Source organism: Diadema antillarum, unplaced genomic scaffold (assembly GCF_040938485.1).
Source record: "Diadema antillarum isolate AM-2024a unplaced genomic scaffold, OU_Dant_1.0 seq00000546_RagTag, whole genome shotgun sequence".
NCBI lineage: Eukaryota > Metazoa > Echinodermata > Echinoidea > Diadematoida > Diadematidae > Diadema > Diadema antillarum.
Window position 1 is genome coordinate 28,924 of NW_027271492.1, and position 19,365 is coordinate 48,288.

The 19,365-nt window shown below is 37.6% G+C and overlaps 1 protein-coding gene across 1 annotated transcript in view; it reads left to right on the forward strand.

Annotated features, from left to right (window-relative positions):
- Positions 1 to 17,705, forward strand: part of LOC139734736 (neprilysin-1-like) — a 34,082-nt gene extending 16,377 nt beyond the window's left edge. The window contains exons 9-20 of the mRNA XM_071645530.1: positions 182 to 315; positions 2,118 to 2,340; positions 2,892 to 2,990; positions 4,420 to 4,497; positions 4,969 to 5,072; positions 7,202 to 7,254; positions 8,067 to 8,186; positions 9,904 to 10,034; positions 13,394 to 13,459; positions 16,193 to 16,291; positions 16,885 to 16,961; positions 17,559 to 17,705. Of these exons, the coding sequence (XP_071501631.1) occupies positions 182 to 315; positions 2,118 to 2,340; positions 2,892 to 2,990; positions 4,420 to 4,497; positions 4,969 to 5,072; positions 7,202 to 7,254; positions 8,067 to 8,186; positions 9,904 to 10,034; positions 13,394 to 13,459; positions 16,193 to 16,291; positions 16,885 to 16,961; positions 17,559 to 17,658 (1,284 nt within the window). The 3' untranslated portion in view covers positions 17,659 to 17,705. The remainder of the gene's footprint in view (positions 1 to 181; positions 316 to 2,117; positions 2,341 to 2,891; positions 2,991 to 4,419; positions 4,498 to 4,968; positions 5,073 to 7,201; positions 7,255 to 8,066; positions 8,187 to 9,903; positions 10,035 to 13,393; positions 13,460 to 16,192; positions 16,292 to 16,884; positions 16,962 to 17,558) is intronic.
- The last annotated feature ends 1,660 nt before the right edge of the window (positions 17,706 to 19,365 follow it).

Here is a 19,365-nt window from a genome sequence, read left to right on the forward strand (position 1 = left end):
GTGGAAGATTCGAGTGGATATAAAGACGCTGTCATACCGGTGATGGATGTGTCACTGGTGTGAGGAAAGTATATTCTGGAATCAGAGTTTGATTTTCGCCTTTGCTATAAGCCGACTGTATTTTACTCTCTCTCTCTCTCTCTCTCTCTCTCTCTCTCTTTCTATTTCTCTCTTTGCCCAGATTGACTGGCCCCGATTCTTTGATATTCTCCTCCCGAACGTCAGCAAGCCCATAGCCAACGACGAGTTTATCATCAACAAGGAACCAGAATATATCACCCAGGTCATCCAGCTCATAAGACAGACTTCAAACAAGTATGTTGGTTCGCCCACAACTCCTCCTCCCATAAAATATAATCAAGCAAAAGCAACCAAAAATGTAAAGAAGATAACACATAAAAAACGCCATGCGTTTCAGTGTGAGTTCCTTTGCTTTCACATAATTAAGTAAGCATGTAAATGTTTATAGGCAAGTACGCACCCAACTGACAGCTTTAAAATCCCTTTTGAAGTCATAGCTTTCCTTTGTCCATGTAAGTGATGACTTTCAAACTGACTTGATGTCTCTGTGTTATATTGTTGTTGTTGTTGTTGTTTGTGTGTGTGCGTGTACGTGCGTGTGTGTTTTTGTTTGTGTGTGTGTTTACGTAGTTCATATCCGTGCCTAGGCATTGATATAATTTCACCGCATTAATTCTGACAAACTCACTCTGTCTAGATACATTTTTTGTTGATCACTCTCATTTTTTAATGCTATATGGTCGTAGAACACACTTCGGAAGAAAGGCTGGCCTATCGTATATGGAAACGCGAGATCAAGTTTGCTATAATAATGACAATGACCCGTGTCCTTTACCTTGCTTTCTTTTTTGTTCATGATCAGTTTTCTTTAATCTGAATAGGCTTCCCTGTTATCTCGAATATAATTTAACTCAATGATTTGAATCGACCCATATTTAGAGCTCATTTCCAGAAGAACACAACGAAGAACATCTACCGCAACTACAAAAACAGTAAAGTCAACAACCAAATCATTAAGAGTCTTCACAGTAATTGAAAGTTTGTTATTGTGTGTGTTTCTTTTATCTTCAGTTTGCTAATTTTGCTATTTTTCTCTTAAAATCTGCTTTCTTGATATATCACTATAGAGCGAAACTTCGACTCATCTCTAACTAACTTGAAACAGACAAGCATACAAACGTTCAACAAAAAAACAAACAAACAAACAGACAACCATTCAAACAAACATTACAACGAGATACAGCATCAACATTTTGCAATGTGGTTGGGAAAATACATACGTATTTTTTTTTTTTACATAAAAAAAGTTCGGTGGTGAATTTATGCTTTATTACAATACGTCCAAAAGAAGCTGTAAACAGATTGGGCATTGCCCCCCCCCCCCCATTTTATAGGGAGGTGTTGAGTGCATACTTTGAGTTTATGTTGTTAGACAAATTATTATGCAAAGAAGTCGAACAATCTTATGGAATAATGAGATGATTGTGGCAGATGGAAAAACAGTGTTCATCAAGGATTTTTTACAAGCTGGTTTATGGTATGTTTCAGATTTGTACGATGATGGAGGTAGAGTTATTGATTCCGCAAAGTGGAGGAAGAGGGGATAATAAATAAATAAATAAATAAATAAATAAATAAATAAATAAATAACACACACACACACACACACACACACACACATATATATATATATATATATATATATATATATATATATGTATATATATATATATATATCTAGATGGCACCTTAGGGAGACATATTGGGGGGAAGTGTCTTCATTAGGGAGACAACTGGTCATTAAGGAGACAATTTTCGTGTCTCCATTGCGTAAACTGCCATTGAACATGTATATAACAAATTTGCATATAAAACAAATGGAAATGTCTTCCAAATGACCCATCTAGGAGTATATATATATATATATATATATACATATATATATATATATATATATATATATATATATATATATATATATATATATATACGTGTGTGTGTGTGCGTGTAAATGAATAAAAATTCAGAGATACTTGATGGTAAAGAAACATTGTGTTATTCGTTTCCGCGTTCCCTGTTCTTTTCTCGCCCGCCAGGACTCTCGCCAACTACATGTTATGGCGCATCACCAGGCACCGCATTCTCAATCTGGGCAAGAAATTTCAGGACGTGAACGACGATTTTCGCGCCGTTCTGTACGGTGTGACGTCCGACGACGCTAGGTGGCGCCGTTGCGTTGACGACGTCAATGGAGCAATGATCTTTGCTACCGGACGGATGTACGTCAGGGAAAATTTCGCTGGAGAAAGCAAGAACAACGTGAGATATGATTGCTATTTACTTTGTGATAAGAAATGCTGATCCGATCCCCCATTAAAAAACAAAACAAAACATTCTTTTGCATGTTGATATATTGCCCATTTATCCTCTGCAAATTGCATTGTGTTCCTATTCTTCATTTAAGTGTACGTCAGTTTTCATTAGAATACTGATTCTGCTGGTCGCCTTTTTGTCCTAATTGTCTTGTTCTCCATGTTTTATGATAATGTATCTTTGTAACTATCCGTCTATCTACTTGTTAATCTACCTATCTTTCTCTTTGCATCCACAAAGTTGAGCATTGCCCACTAATATCCATATGTTATATCGGTATTAATTATCATGATGTGATCAATCTGGAGAAGCTTTGTAAGTGATATGCACATAATAATGGTTTTCCTAATGTAGCTGTTACAGTGGTGTACCAAGCTTTTCCTTCTGCGTGATAACTCTCAGAAAAGTAAGAATCAAGCAAGATGATTTAAAAGGTCTTTAAATTTTGAAAAAAAACCCCGAAAACCCCCCACATTTTTTGTCTTCTCTGCATGTAGACTCTAAGGATGATAAAATATCTCAAACGGGCTTTCAAGGAGATGTTAAAAGTAAATGAGTGGATGGACGAACAGACGAAGCAAGTTGCAGCCGAGAAGGTAAGCCACTTTTATACGTCTAGGGCACTATTTCAAGAAACGTGTCAATCCTGACAAGTTGTCAGTGTCTGACAATAATTTTGCGGTAAAATCCTTGTTTTCGATTGGCTGAGAAGCTCGGGTAAATAACTGTTACTATGGTCACATGGTAATTAATGTCAGAGACTGACAACTTGTCAGGGCCGGCTGACAACTTTCATGAAACGGTGCCCAGATCTTACACACGAAAAGAATGAAGACGATAGCTGCGTTGGAAGTAACTGGTACCGGTAATCTGTAGATTAAAAACCCGCCGAAAACTGTGCGATTTCTTGCGACACGATGACATTACATCGCAAGAGATTACCAGATGGCGCACAGTGTGAAGGAGGTCTGCGATGCAAAAGCCTGCGATTTTTGAACATCCTGCATCGAAGAGCAACGGTGCGTGATATCGCTCAGTGTTGCGTTGAAACGCATCGCCAGTTATCGCAAGACATAATCCCACCGTGTGAGGCGGGCTTTGTTATGAGTCAGTTACTATGTGGGGTATTGCCGGTATGGAGTACTGCTGAAAATAAATCTAACTTCGTCTATAGGGACAAAATGTGTCTTGAATGAACCTTAAACAAATTCCTTCTCTGTGCATGTCACTGGATAAAGATAACGCAGATATTTGATATGGATTGTCTCTATTGACACCTATGATGAAACTCGTTGTGTATCAAAGCAGCATAAACGTTTACAGGACGGGTGTTAAACGTTTCTGTATTATTGACATCATTGTATAAAGATTTCTTTTACGTGACGGAAGCAATAAGTGCTAAAAGCAATGACCCATGAGAGATGGTCGGCTTTAAATGCCCTCCAAAGGACTTGGTTATGTGGGAAAACAGCCTCTTGCAAAGGGGCACAACCACAGCATTAGGGTACTTCGAACCAGAGACTTTGTGATTGACAGTCCGCAGTCTTATCCACTGAGCCAAAATAGCTCTTTGATTTGATTTGATTTGATTTGATTTGATTTGATTTGTTTTAATTTGATTTGATTCATGCATTTTCACATAATAAATACAGCGTAACCAAAAAAAAAAAAAAAATGACATACATAAACATGCATACCAATGATAAAATGTAGTATGCGTAGATCGTTAGTTAAGCACGAACAGTATATTGGAAAATCGCTGATTATTCATTAGTCTGTGTGTGTGTTTGTGTATGCGTGTGTTTGGGGGGGGGGGGGGAGGTATTTTCAATTAGTGCTGCTAATGTAAATTGTTCGTCTGCGTGACATCTTTCTATTTTCAACGCATGCGCGATTGTGATACATTCAATAATCAAGCTAACCAAACTCCTTTCCTGTCTATTGACATTGTTGGCGATATTACGCATTTATTTCTGACAACAGATCTTTTCTTTCTGTCTTTTTTCTCTCTCTCTCCGATTGCAGTGTGATGCTATGCAGGAGTTGGTTGGCTATCCAGACTGGCTTTTCGACGATCAGAGATTGAACGATGAGTACAAGACTGTAAGTCAACTCGTACTCTTGGTCTGGTTTCATATCGAATCTTGAATTTGGTGGAATCCGCTTGTGTATGATCAGTCATCTGTATAATCATGATAAAAATCATTTGTAAGTTACAGCAGTTTTGATGCAATTTGAATCGTCTCAAATACTAGAATGATAATAATCAAAGATTTCTTTCTGTGTAATGCCCTATTAGACAAAAGCGCAAAATAGGATAGCTTAGCTTGAACGTTTATAACACGTTCTTGGGGATATTATTAAGTTCATTCTTTTCATTCAAAATAGTAATGGGGTGGAAAGATTTGTTTTTCAGTAGTTTTGGCAAAAAATTGTCCTACCTATTTCATTTGGTTTCCAAGATCCATCTTTGTAAACCTCACGGAACTCTGTCCTCATAGTCATCCTATTGATCTTAAGTGTCTTCCTTTTTATTATTTGTAATAAATTATTCCATCATTTCATAATTTCCAGCTCAATTTCTCACGAGACGATTATTTTGGAAACATCGTGCGATATTTCGAATGGTCTGCCCACGACAACCTGAAGAAACTCCGCGAAGAGGTCGACAGGGATGGGTAAGAAGAGATAACGAATTGGTGGGATCATGATGAATGAGGTCTATGTTTACCAGACTCCTTGGTAGTCTACATGGTTGAATCACTGGGGTTAAAATGTAAAATGCGTCATTCTTTTCTTCCGTCCTTTTTTCTCTCACAGTGGTAAGAGAAGCCACGTTTGTTTTCTCAAGAAGGAAAAACCATTCACTTTGTATTTCAACCCGGTTCCCAAGTCCTCTTGATCCCGTGTATGAGAGAGTCACAACTCATGCACGTAAAAGATCCCGCTTCATTCATTCATCGCAAAGAGCAGGGTGTCTAACCCGGTGAAGTGGTCCCACCCCACATCCAACTGGACCCCATGGAAGACCAGCTTAGTGTAGCTGAATATGGGCTATCCAGCCATCTTTCACAGATGGAAAATGAACAACAACAACAACAACAACAACAACAACAACAACAACATTACACATCACTGTGTAATGCTCGTGTTCTCTCTGAAGTTTTGGAGGAGCCCTAAGTAGAGTGAAATACAAGCAACGCTTTTAAAGGAATGGTATACTGCCCTACTTTGGCAAAAGGAAGCAAGTGACGTTTTATGGATATTGACTTTTGTATTGATTTGGCATATTTGAGACATGCTCTATTTAACTGAAAAATCCAAAAGTTACAATTTTGGCCCATTTCTGAGATATTCGGGTGGAAAAAGGAAGCAAGTGCACAAAATTGCATGAGAAAAATGGCAAAAGGAAGCAAGTAACATTTTCATGATGTGATTGTCGCTTGGTTCCTTTTGCCACATTTTTTATGTTTGCTAAAAGTCTGAAATACTTTGGCAAAAGGAAGCAAGTTACAACCCCTTGTCACTTGCTTCCTTTTGCCAAGTTATTTATGTTTGCACACTATCTAAAATACTTCGTTTAAAGGAAGCAAGTGACATCCTTAGATGATATGATTGTCACTCGCTTCCTTTTGCCAATTTTTAATGTTTGCTACAAATCTATAATACTTTGGCAGAAGGAAGCAAGTAACATACGCATGATATGATTGTCACATGCTTCCTTTTGCCAGATTTTTCATGTTTACTACAAATCTATAATACTTTGGCAAAAGGAAGCAAGTTACATAATAATGAGATTCTATGGGAATATCAAAATTCGTCGAATTGTCATAAATGCATCACCAAATGACTTGACAGAATACCGACATTATTTCTCATCACAAATTTCCATGTTGAAGGGCCTACCCAAAGACATATTTTCTTCATTTGTAGCATTTGTACTCGATGTCACTTGCTTCCTTTTGCCAAAGTAGGGCAGTATAGTTTTGGTTGGGATGGGAGACTTAGGCCCGAATTCACGAAGGTGGTACAATCTTGTCCATGGTTTAAACCATGGACAAAGACCGTAGTTTTTTATGGGGCGCCAAGTGTCGCATGGCCCATTTCGTTATGAAAGCAGTCATTTCGTCGACGAAATGCTGTTTTCGAGATGATTAGAAACCACTTATGAAATGTCAAAGAGCATACAATTCTAAAAGGAATATTTAATGAACATCGGAATTGAAATGGCAGAGATATCCAAACAATGGTCCTGATGTGGTCCTGATAACAGGTAGGACAAACCTATTATTAGGACCACTTTGTTTTTGGTTATCTCAGCCATTTCCAATCAATTTTCATAAAATAAACCTTGAGCTCCTCATAGAATTACAAGCTCTTTTATATTTTATAGGTGCTTCTCATCTTACAAACAAGTTAGAAACCTAATGTCCCATCTCAACCAAAGCTCTACCATTTCTTTAACAATCACCAATGGGACGTACATGATTATACATGTCGCAAAGGTATTGATATGATTTAGTCAGGGTTTCAGAGTGGATGATAGGTGCATAGTGGTCGAAAGTAAGATTAACTTCAATTTCTCGTCAATTTTGTTAAGTTGAAAACATTAATCACGTCAATAGACATCATCTGAATAGAAATACAAGTATCCGATGATTGAATCTATCAACTGTTCTTTCTCTCCACGTGTAGAAAAAATGGGAAATGACTGATATGCATAACCTGAATTTGTCATTTTTAGTTTGATATCAATAATAAACTTGCTTACCTCTACGATAATCCATCATATTGCGTTTCCTTTCAGGTGGCTTATCGGACCCGCCGTCGTAAACGCATACTACCGATCGAATCAAATAGGTATGTCAGAGAAAAAAGAAAAGAAAGGCCAGTTCACTATTATTATAAGAAAGACGTTAAGTCAATGTTCTTTTCCAGTCCCCCATATTGAACACTACAAAATCTATACTTGCAAACATAACGACCGTAATTGAAGACCTGAATATAAGAACGACCCAAATCCATTTTTTGGCAAAATTCAGTTTGACATGGGAAATTGTAGCTTATGCATGGACTCATCTTGTGTATAAATGATAAATCCTAATTACCCCCAGAAGTGCCTGAAATGAATGAGTTAAATCTTATATGAATGTAAGAATGAAGGACTTGGGTCATTCTAACATTCATATTATAGCGCCCTCTCTCATCCTTCTCTCATCTCTATAGCAGAATATCATGTATATGATTCAAAGAACGACCCAAGTCCATCACACAAAATGGCCTCTCCACAATTAAATGTAAATGTCAATTGTCATAATAATATATGTTCTAATTTTTATATACAATGTTGCCTTCCCATCACAATTAAATAGAATATTATTGGACAAATAAAAAAAATATGAAGTTTTTTTCAAGTTTACTTGAATTGGTCTTCCATGGACTTGGGTCGTTCTTATATTCAGATACTCAATTCTTTCAGCATGATCTATCGAATTTCTTCGTTCTCCCTTTTCTTTCTGTCATTTTCACCTCAAAGTATTCATGCGATCGTGTTTAATAATAAGCAGCAATGGCAAACGCCAATTTATTTCCGCTGAAACTGGAAAACGAAAACTCAATAATAAAGGTTGTATATTCAATAATTTTCTGCTTGGTTTTGTTCTTGTACGCAGTGTTTCCCGCCGCCATTTTGCAACCTCCATTTTACCACGCTGACTTGCCCTGGTACCTCAACTTTGGGGGCATCGGTATGGTGATCGGACACGAGATCACTCACGGATTCGACGACAGAGGTGAGTCTCACCAAGCCTCTCCTGGGAAATAAAAATGTAAAAAGAAATAGTAACACAAATACAAAGAAACTTTGTACCTTGCATTCCTCTGTGTCTCATTTCTTTGAAGTCCTAAGACTTGTGTTATAAAGGGATCGCACAGTTTTGGTTGGGACTTAACTTCAGGTTTCATACAGTTTTGGTGAGATAATGAGAAACCTCTTATGAAATATGAAAGAGCATGTAATTCCAAGAGGAATTCAACGTTTAGTTGCAGACAATTGGTTTTGAAATGGCTGAGATATTCTAAACAGAGTGATCCTAATAAAAGGTGGGACACACCTTTTATTACTATCACTTTGTTTTATTTTGTTTGTGGATGTCTCAGCCATTCCGAAACCGATTCCTATCAAATAAACTTTGAATTTATCTTAGAATGGTATGCTCTTTACTATTTCATAAGTGGTTTCTTTGTATCTCACAAAAAGTTAAGAGCCCAGTCCTCATCCCTACCAATACTATACCATCCCTTTAACATCGTATATGTATGTGCTTCATGTCAGTGCAACATTGACGCGATTCTGACATGTTATCCCGTTTGCCATTTATTCTAGCCGCTGTTTGTCTTTATAGAATCCAAATACAGTGTAATAATTACTGCTTTGCTTTTTAACATATTTGTCCCTCTTTCATGCTTTTGATGCTTCCACAACTCTTGTACTACATTCAATCGAACATCATTCAATGAATACATGGAAAATTGTGAATCATTTGAATTAATGATATAAAAATAATTCAACGCAGATTTTGATCATTTTGTAACGAAAGGGAGAGACACTCAAAACACATTGTGCATGTAGTACAAAATAAAAAGAAATTGTTAGAATAAACTAGGAAAGTTTGAAGAATATTGGACAATCCTTTTAAAAGTTATGAATATTAATTCAAGTAAACAAATATGTAAGCTGTCATCGCTGGATTAGAAGGCTACACTTATATGTCTGTCGTGTTACAGTCGATGATGATATTTCTTTTACAGAAATAAGAATAGATTTCCCCAATTGTCATTTTCAATAAGAAATACGCATTCCTTGATTTATTACTGATATGATACTTTGAAGGTGATATCATTAAACCTGTCTCCTGAAGGATATGAGCCAAGTGCTCTTCCATCTTGCCGAGTATCATAAAATACATTTTACCTGAATTATTTGCTATGACAGAGATAAATACAGCAATAATGCATTTCTGCATTCACCAAATCCAGCTACTTCGTATTTAAAGGGATGATATAGTTTCGGTTGAGATGGGGCTTCAGGCTTTTAACTTTTTATGAGATAATGAGAAACCTCTTATGACATATGAAAGAGCATACGATTCTAAGAGGTTTCAAAGTTCATTTGATTTAAATTGGTTTTGGAATGGCTGAGCTTTCCAAAGTAAAGCGATCCCCATAAAAGGACGGATAATGTTCGCTTTGGCTTACTTTATTTTTGGATATCTTAGCCATTTCAAAAACGATTTTTGTCAAATGAACTTTAGAGTCCTTTTAGAATTGTATGCTCCTTCACATTTCAAAAAGCGGTTTCTAATTATCTCGCACAAAGTTAAAAGCTGAATCCTCATCTCAACCAATACTATACCATCCCTTTAAGGGGTATTTAAAGTCTCCTTTAAGATATACTGGTTTAGAATCCTCACTGATGATCTATTGGTTGACTTCTTCTCTCCACTGCAGGTAGGCAGTACGACAAAGACGGCAACCTGGTTCAGTGGTGGAGTAACAGCTCCATCGCCGCTTTCAAGGATCGAGCCCAGTGTATCGTGGACCAGTATACGGGTTATGTGATGCCGGAAAACGATATGAACGTACGTAATCCTCCGGGGCCCCGTTTCATGAAAGTTGTCAACCCTGACAAGTTGTCAGTCTCTGACAACTTCAGTAAATTCCTTGATTTTGATTGGTTGAGAAGCTCTGGTGTCTGATTGTTACCATGGTGATTGTCAGAAGCTGACAAATGCTGACAACTTTCATGAAACGGTGCCTGGGAATATTAGGGAGGGGGGGGGGGGGGGGAGGGGGAGGAAGGGGGTAAAGGGATAGAGAGTATAAGATAATGTTTGATGCTATGCTATGGTTGTGATAGTAAGTCATCAAACGGTAACTGATTTGGAAATGTTACCTTTTGTGAATCATTTATTTCATCATATAACATCTTACATGTACCTAAGAATCTTATCCACAGGCATGACAGGAGCACCAAACACTAAGTTGACTTTGATTTTGACTTGCTAGCTATTGCGATGTCCTCTGAAGCCAACTTACCCAGTATTGCGATTACATCAAGGTGGTTTCTTTGATGGTCATACAGCAGACATCTTACAAGTTCAACATCTGCAATTTGCGTCCATATTCTTCTTCCTTTTTTAAAAGTATGATGCACATCAAAGTATACTAATATCAAACGAAATGATACCGAGGACACACTGATCTAATTTAAAATGAAAAAGAAAATGATAGGACTGTACAAAAAATGGTATCACAGTTAAACCTCGTCGTCCTCTTTTGTTCACATGCATGTGACACACCCTATAAGACGATTATTCAAACAAAACCGGAAACTTGGAATTCGAAAATTGGAAAATGGAAGAGGTGGTGAATATAGTTTCTAAGTTGTAATAACAATTATATCCCATTCAAAGAGAAGATTTTTTTTTTCCTTTGATGGTCAGTACGTTCGAATACGCATAGAGGAATTCCCATCAGTGTGACAGCCCTCTCTAATTATGTCCTGGCGTGCAAATATGAAGTTTCAAATTTTAGTGGATTGGAGAGGGAGAGGCGAGTCAATCGCATTGCGCACGGAATCATTCCCCTTTCCCGATCCCCACCTAAGTTCCTATCCCCCACCCTCCTCCTTGTCCTCCTCCTCCTCCTCCTCCTTGCACTCCACTTGCTGTTCATCCATTACTGCTTCGCCTCCCAGCGGAAACGCCAGATCCATCTTCATCAAGCCCTCCCCGTCGTCTCGCAGACGAAGTATGAAGTTAATAGATGAACCATAAACGAGAGGGAATAGACGTTGGGAAGGGCCAACTAGGTTCCCGGGACAGGACGCTTACTTTTTAACTCGTTGGAGACCGTAAAACAAGCTTGAGAGAAACGGTAATCAGATTCACATAAAATGCAGAAAACGAACACGCATATGACTAGTTTCGTTACAGAGTAAAATTATGAAGGAAAGAACTCGTGCTGAAATGGAAAATGACGAGAAAAGATCTTGGTATAGAATGCACAATGAAGATGATTACGCCACAGGAAAAAAAAAAATGTTCACTGTTGTGGATGAAGTGCGGTTGTAACAAAAAGCTGCAGTTTTGTTTTATTTTTGTTTTGTTTTTAAATTCTAGTGTGGCTTAGTAACATGCTGTCAAGTTCACCGACTGACACACTTTTCAGAAAAAAAAAAGAAACTTGACTAAAATGCCTGGCACTTTAATAAGTATTAAGCACGACGAGTAATTACTTTTTCAGTCGGAGGAGCCAAGTTTATGTAGACGCGAGTATAACCTTTCGAAAGGTCGGAGCTAATTGGGGCAGTGTGTAATGAGAGTGGTGGCGTGACATCCTATAATAGGCTTCAACGACACCGGAACGTCCACAGAAGTTTGTCTTTGGAAGACACATTAGTCGTGATTAAGCACCTGTCCGTACACACCGTGATTGACGATTAGCTTCCTTTATTTTTTCTGCTGTCCCACTCTTGTGCCTCGGTGATGCATACACTCGATGCACTCAACTCAACAGAGGGGGCGCCCCACAAACAAGCACTAGTCTTTGTTCACCAGACCTTTCCCTGCCCAGAGCCCGTTACAGCTATGGGAGATACCTCCCTGGTCACAGCAGTTGCTTACAAAAAAAAGTTTTGATACACTTGTCGACAAAATGATAAAATATGATCGCGGGCTGTCTCTTTTTGATTTTTTTCTCAGGTTCGAATGGAAATAAGATAATTGGATTTGTTGCAGTATGAATCTTTCAGAAATTGCAGTACCTATGCGTTGGTTCAACAACAACAACAACAACAACAACAACAACAACAACAACAACAACAACAACAACAACAACAACAACAACAATACCAACACCAGCAGTATCAGCAGCATCATGTATAACATCATCATCATTATCATCATCATCATTATCATGATCAACAATCTAACAACGCTTTAACGACCATGATGTTAATCATTTTGTACATAGTTAGTCATGCACCATGGTGATGACTGGTGGTCCTATAGTAACAATTTGACCTCAAATACGATAATTTTGAATTAGCTACAATTTTTGTCAACATTGAAACATTGCACCTCGCATTCCGTCCTGCGTACAGTAGAGCCTATTCAACTCTCACATCGTATCAACTTGGAGCCCAAATCCACACAATTTTGTTATGTGCAGGCTGATCATATGTAGGCCCTGAATGAAATAATTCAAACAGAATTCAAGTTTAATGATTCAAGTTTATTTCCGAACCTTGTGGATCTCAGGTTCATTTCGGTCATTCTGTTTGTTTTTATTTTGCTTCTTTTACATTTTTTTTTCTATTCAAAACAGGCTTGAATATAGTGTAGAATAGTCCTTTAAGAAAACTCATTTTGTGTTATTGTTGTGGGTGTGGCTGTTTTGTTATTCGACGTCTTGCCTTGCGCTGTAGGTCAAGGTTAGGCTCACTCGGGCACGCGTAGTGTTAATTTGACACATGGGTTCACCGACCATTTGACTCTTCCCTGGCCTTTGGCATGATTTTCCCTAAATATTCAGGTCAGATTCCATACTCCGTTCCACACGTCGCCACCTTGGCGTGCGACGTATTGCACTTGTGGATCCGTGACGCCTTCGAGTAACATAAGGAGAGAGTGTTGATGACTGGAAATCAGTCATAATGCCATCTGGTTCAACCATCAGAATCTCCAGAAGTCTTGTCGTAATAGTGTTTGTTGTTATTTAGGTATACAGTTCGGTAGATGGTTGTCATCTTGTAACTCACTTTGTTGAAGTCCAGTGCGTTTCCATCGATGAAGATATGAGCAGGGAGGTGGGAGTCTCTCTACGATCTCCGTGATATGAGTGAAGCTCAATGCTATATTATGGAACTCATTTCCACGATATTAATCTTTTCATATGTTTTTTAGTCCTGTTTTTTTTTGTTACTTTTTAATCACAGCTGAACGGTAAAATGACGCAAGGCGAGAACATTGCAGACAACGGAGGACTGAAAGAAGCATTCAAGGTTTGCACGTCATGCAATCTTTAATTCGGTTCATTTCGATTTAGTTTCTGCACTTCCAGTGAAAATCATACACAAAATAGCAATGCATATTTTGTTGATATCTAAAAAAACTCAAACTACCACATGAGATGCGCAGTGTAATAAGTCATGACAGATTTTAAGATATTTGAACGAATACATTGAAATCAGGGAAGTTCAACGACACGATTCCTCACCTTAAAGGGACTGTACAGTACTGGTTGAAGTGGGGATTCATGTTTTGAACATTCCTAAGTGAGATAATGAGAAACCTCTTATGAAATATGAAAGAGCATATAATTTTAAGAAGGATTCAACGTTTATTTGATAAAAAATTGGTTTTCAAATGGCTGAGAAATCCAAAAAAGTGATAATGATAAAAGGCGACAGGCCACGCCTTTTATTAGGATCTCTTTGTTTCACCTTGTTTTTGGATATCTCAGCCATTTCAAAACCGATTTTCATCAAATAAACTTTTGATACCCCGTAGAATTGCATGCTCGTTGACATCTCATAGAGTGGTTCTGAATATCTCGCAAAACATTAAAAGCTAAATCCTCACCTCAACCAGAACTGTATACTATACACACCCTTTAACCTTTTGTGTGCTTTGAGTGCTGATTGGCACAGTAAACCCATAGCATGGTAACTGTCCACAGTCCTGTGGAGAAAGGGTTAAAGGTCCTGTTTACCTTTCGGAGCGGTTATTTAAAGAATGTTAAACATATCACATTTGATGCATATGCGTAGGTTAGTTGTATCACAAGACATCCTACCATATGATTTTTTTTTGCAATAAAACCTGAAATAATTATAACGAGATATTACTATTTTTCTCAATAACCACAACTGTAGACGGTTTAGTCTGGAAAACACTTTTATTTTAAACATTGTTCACATTTGGTATATCTAACAATACTTAACATCGATTATACTGGTTCAAATTTTTATATTGGTTGTTTCTATAGAACTCTATGCTGGACTCAGCATGCTCTTTTTGACGGCAACCTCAAAAAAAAAGGAAAAAAAAGAACTTGCCTAAATTTTTGTGAAGAAATCACTAATGCTGGATTTTGCGAGCATTATTAAAGGGATCTGAGACCTAATTTCAGGTCTCTAACATTTTTGGGTGGATAATAAACCTCTTATGATGAAAGAGCATGTAATTCTATGAGGAATTCAACGTTTATTTTGAAATTGGTTTTGAAATTGCTGAGATATCCAAAAAAAGATCGCTTTGTTTTACTTTGTTTTTGGATGTTTCAGTCATTCCAAGCCTGATTTTCATCAAATAAACTTTGAATTCCTCTAAAAATGGTATGCTCTGTACTATATTATCATAAGTGTTTTCTTGGTATCTCGCAAAAAGTTAAAAGCTAAATTCTTGTCTCCACCAATACTGTACTATCCCTTTAAGGCCAACTATTGTTTGTCATCCCTAGTTGATGCATCCCTGCTACCATATTGACTTCGTTTTATGGAAAAATGATATTTTACCAGGCATGAAAGTGTCTGAAAGATATCATCCTAGGAATATGATAGGCCTAAACGCTATTACATATTCTCTGTGTTACGACAAAGCGGATCTGAAAGGGGGTGAAACAAATAATATACATGTGCATCAATCTTTAAACATCCATATCTTTTGAAAGGATTGACTAATTTTCCTCAAACTCTCACCGATGTGTTCTACTGATGTTGCTGCATTCACTCAATCCACCTTATACGATATTTGGGTTTCATTATCCTTTATGTTCATGGAATAAAATCAGGCTCGGTTTAGTTTAATATTTCATTTTCTTTTAAATTAAATAATACGGATTGCTTAAGAATACATTTGGGCACTGTGATTTCAGTCTTTCAAATCTCAGCATTGGATTGAATTTACACTGAGTGAAAAATCATTATCCTGATATACTGGAAGAAATATAACATTCAGACATTCATAATAGGGCTTTTTACACTTGTAAATTTTTGCTTAGTCCCGTACCAACGGTGGGGCTAAGGGGGGGGGGGGGGGGGGCTTTAAAGCCCCACCGTTGGTATGGGACTATCCTTACCCCACTTTCTGTTTACACTCGTTTTTGCCAAAGTGGGCTAGCCCCACCGATAGTCCGGTACTATCTGGCCCTGCAAAATAGCAGGGTTAGCACCGCAATTGCGGTGCCAAGCAACTGAGTGTAAACAGAACGAAAAAAAATAATCCTGGGCTATTAAAGCGACGGAGACGAAGTCCGACCCTCACTGACCAATCAGAAACGAGGTAATCAAGTGCTGCCGGTGCGTGCGTGTACGTGTACAGTACACAGCGTAATCATGAATATTCATGTGGTTTGGAAAGTCCGGGGCTAAGAAATACGAGTGTAAAAAGGTCAGTTTTCTCCTTAGCCCCAGAGAAGAGATAGTACGGGACTAATTGGCCAGTGTAAAAAGCTGAAAAATTGGTACGGGACTAACGATAGTCCTGGGTCAGAGAAAGTCCGGGGTTAAGAAACACAAGTGTAAAAAGGGCTTTAGAACGTCTGTTTGTTGAAGCTTATGTGTTTCAAAATACCTTAAAATATTATGTAATTATGGAAATACAATCATTTTGAATTAAATTAAAATTAATTGAATTGAACGTCACCATTTTCCCACATGAACTTCACTCTTTCGATAAGTTTTGTCTTGCGTTGAATTTGAATGTCTTTCTCACTTTGTCTTATCTCAAATTAGGCGTATCAACTCCTCCTGAATGACACGGGCGAAGTCCATCAGACGCTGCCGGGGCTGGATTTAAATCAGGAACAATTATTTTTCTTGAATTTCGGACAGGTTTGTTGGAAATCTCTATCATTATTGAACTACATTTACAGTATGAATTTAAATGTTAGTTCTTGTTTACACAGAGGTCTAAGGCGTAATTGTAACGATATATACTTTCAGGAGAAACAAAAACTAACGGATGTTGTAGATCATCGTGACGGAGAAGCAATGCGCTTTGTACTCTCAGGAATTCAATTAAAATTCAAACAAAGTGAAAAAACACACAAAGAAATTATTTTATCGGTATCTACATGTTGTCGTACATGTCATTAAGCCAATTCGTAGTTCTGTTTTGAACATGAGCAGAAAAAGGTCGTTTGCCATTACGCGCAAGCAATAACAGTAGTAGTGGTAGGGGTAGTGGTGGTGGCATAGTTGTAGTAGTAGTAATAGTAGTAGTAGTTGTAGTAGTAGTAGTAGAGATAGTATTAGCAGTGTTATCATTATTATTAGTAGAAGTAGTAGTAATAGTAACAGTAGTAGCAGTAGTAGTCACAGGAGTAGTCGTAGTCGTAAGTGGCGTGATAGTAGAAGTAGTTTTACAAGGAGTATCCATATGAATGTAACAAATGTTGTGTATGATATTGATTGTGACTGACCAGGTCTGGTGTAGCGCCTTTCGGCCGGAAGGAGTGCGGGCACGAATATTATCAGGAGTTCATTCACCCGGAAGATATAGGTAAGAGATACCTGTCAGGCCATATCAGTATGATTACCCGCCAACGATAATTAGTACTATTACTTTGTACAAAGATTACTCACCGACCTTACAGGCCTAGATAACGATTTTGACCCTATTTTGTTTTGTCCCCCTATTGGTGACACTTCCAAGGCTTGTTGCTCTGATTGCATCAGTAGTTATGCTTATTAAATTTAAGTTTAGAATCTGAATTCAGCATTTTGATAATGCAATGTTATCGGTTGATAACGAGTAACGTGCCATTTTTGTGATTGTTCTTTTTTTTAAAGAATCCTAGACAGGAATAGAGTTGCATAATGTATTCATTGTGCTCTTGCTTCCGATAGTCTTCTCACTCTGGTTCTGGGGTTGGAATAATTACGTAGGAATATCTTCCCTTGCTTGCTCAGAGTATTAGTTTACTCGTGCATTCCTTTGGAACGGGGTGTGGTAAGGGTTGGGGTAAGTTGGCGGAGGGCAGACTGCACCTTAAGAAAGAAACCCGCTTCTTCTTCCGACTGTTATTTTGTCAGATTCATCAATCTCTTATATTCTTCTTTTCTTTTCTGTTCTTTGCCCTCCCTCTTACTCCTCCAGAACAATAGGACCGGCTCAGAACATGCCCGATTTCGCCCGCGTTTTTGGATGCAAGAACACAGATTACATGGTTTCCAACAAAACGTGTACTATATGGTGATAACTTGAAATTGCGATGAGGGAGAAAAAAAAAAACTTTAAAAAAAGATAGGAAAAGAAAAATTGAAACTTTCTGATTGAAGCGAAAGTTTCGACCCACAGTTGATTTAAGGCTTGGGGTAATCCGCCACGTCTTGCCAGAGGGATCCGTAACGTCAAATTACAGGGATCAATGGGTCATATTCAAGATCATGACTGCTATATCTTCTCAGTTCAGATAGGGTTAATGTGGTACAGCATTTAACCGTTTGTATATGTGTTTTCGTTATTTTTTTTTTGGGGGGGGGGATGGAGATGAGGAGTTTGCTGTATCAATTCAATCGTTCACTCATTCATTTATCCATTCATCCATCCATCTATTCGTTCATTCGTCAGTTCATTCATTCATTCATTCATTCATTCATTCATTCATTCATTCATTCATGTCTTCATTCATTCATTCCTGTCTTTATTCATTCATTCATTCATTCATTATTTCAGTTTTTAATTCATAATAGTCATTCATCCACCCGTTCATTCATTCATTTATTCATTTTTATTCTTCATGTCTTCGTTCGTTCATTCATTCATGCATTATTCCGTTTTTTCATTCGTTTATTCATTCATGCATTCATTTCATTCATGCATTATTCCGTTTTTTCATTCGTTTATTCATTCATGCATTCATTTATTTATTTCTGGTTATCAATCAGTCGCTAGGTTTGACGTTGCGGGACCCTGAAGAAAATAATTATAGTAAGCAAGGCAGATGGTGTCATTTTCTTTTTTTGTAATCAGATCGAAATTGAGTCGGGCGGAACAGTAATCAGAATCATCATTAACCTTAACGATTAAGATAATTTCAAGATAAGGCAAAAATGCAACGTTTCAGAACCGGCATTGTCGCTTCAGTGAGTCGCTACAAGGCTAACAGTGGATGCGTGTGTCAAAGATAGATATCGAGTACTATGTCGTGTAAATAGTAGTCGACAAGCAAATATTTTATATGAAAGTATTATATACACACAAATTCTTACACGGCGGATGTTGACCAAGAACACTATCTTTAGCTCTACGGGAGATTAGGGAATGGTATTGCACGGAGGTGGAGAGGAAATGGACTTGAATGATTAGGGACTTCTTTTTGAATGATGGAACAGAGAATGCACGTGTTGTTAAACTTGTTTTGTTTTTCTTTATATCTCAATATTCGGAGTTTACTCAAATGCGGTATGAGATTCACACCTGGAAAGTTTATGATAAACTTGCTTTATATGATCACATTCTCGAGAAGACAAATGTGATGATGGTGCTTTTGATAACAGTCATTAATTTGTTTCACCAATTGAATTTTATGATAGAATCATTGGTGATTATATCTTAAGTGTGATTATGGTGATAATAATATTGATGATGATTGACACCGCAGAATGACGATAATGATCATGCGAATGAAAATACCCTGATAACAGTAGGGCCTATGAATTAGATTTATAATAATTGTCGTAATTGAACTGACAATTATTTGCTTAATTTCAAATTCAAAGAAATTATAAAGCTTGAAGCTAGGAAGATGACTAAAAGTATACCTCGGTAGACCCAATGCCAAGTTGAGAAACTGTACGCGTTCGTTGTCTAGCATAGATGGACCGCCGACGAGTTGGAAGAAATATGTTATATAGAATGATAACAAGATAATGAAATTTATGTACGTCGCGCGGACAGGGGT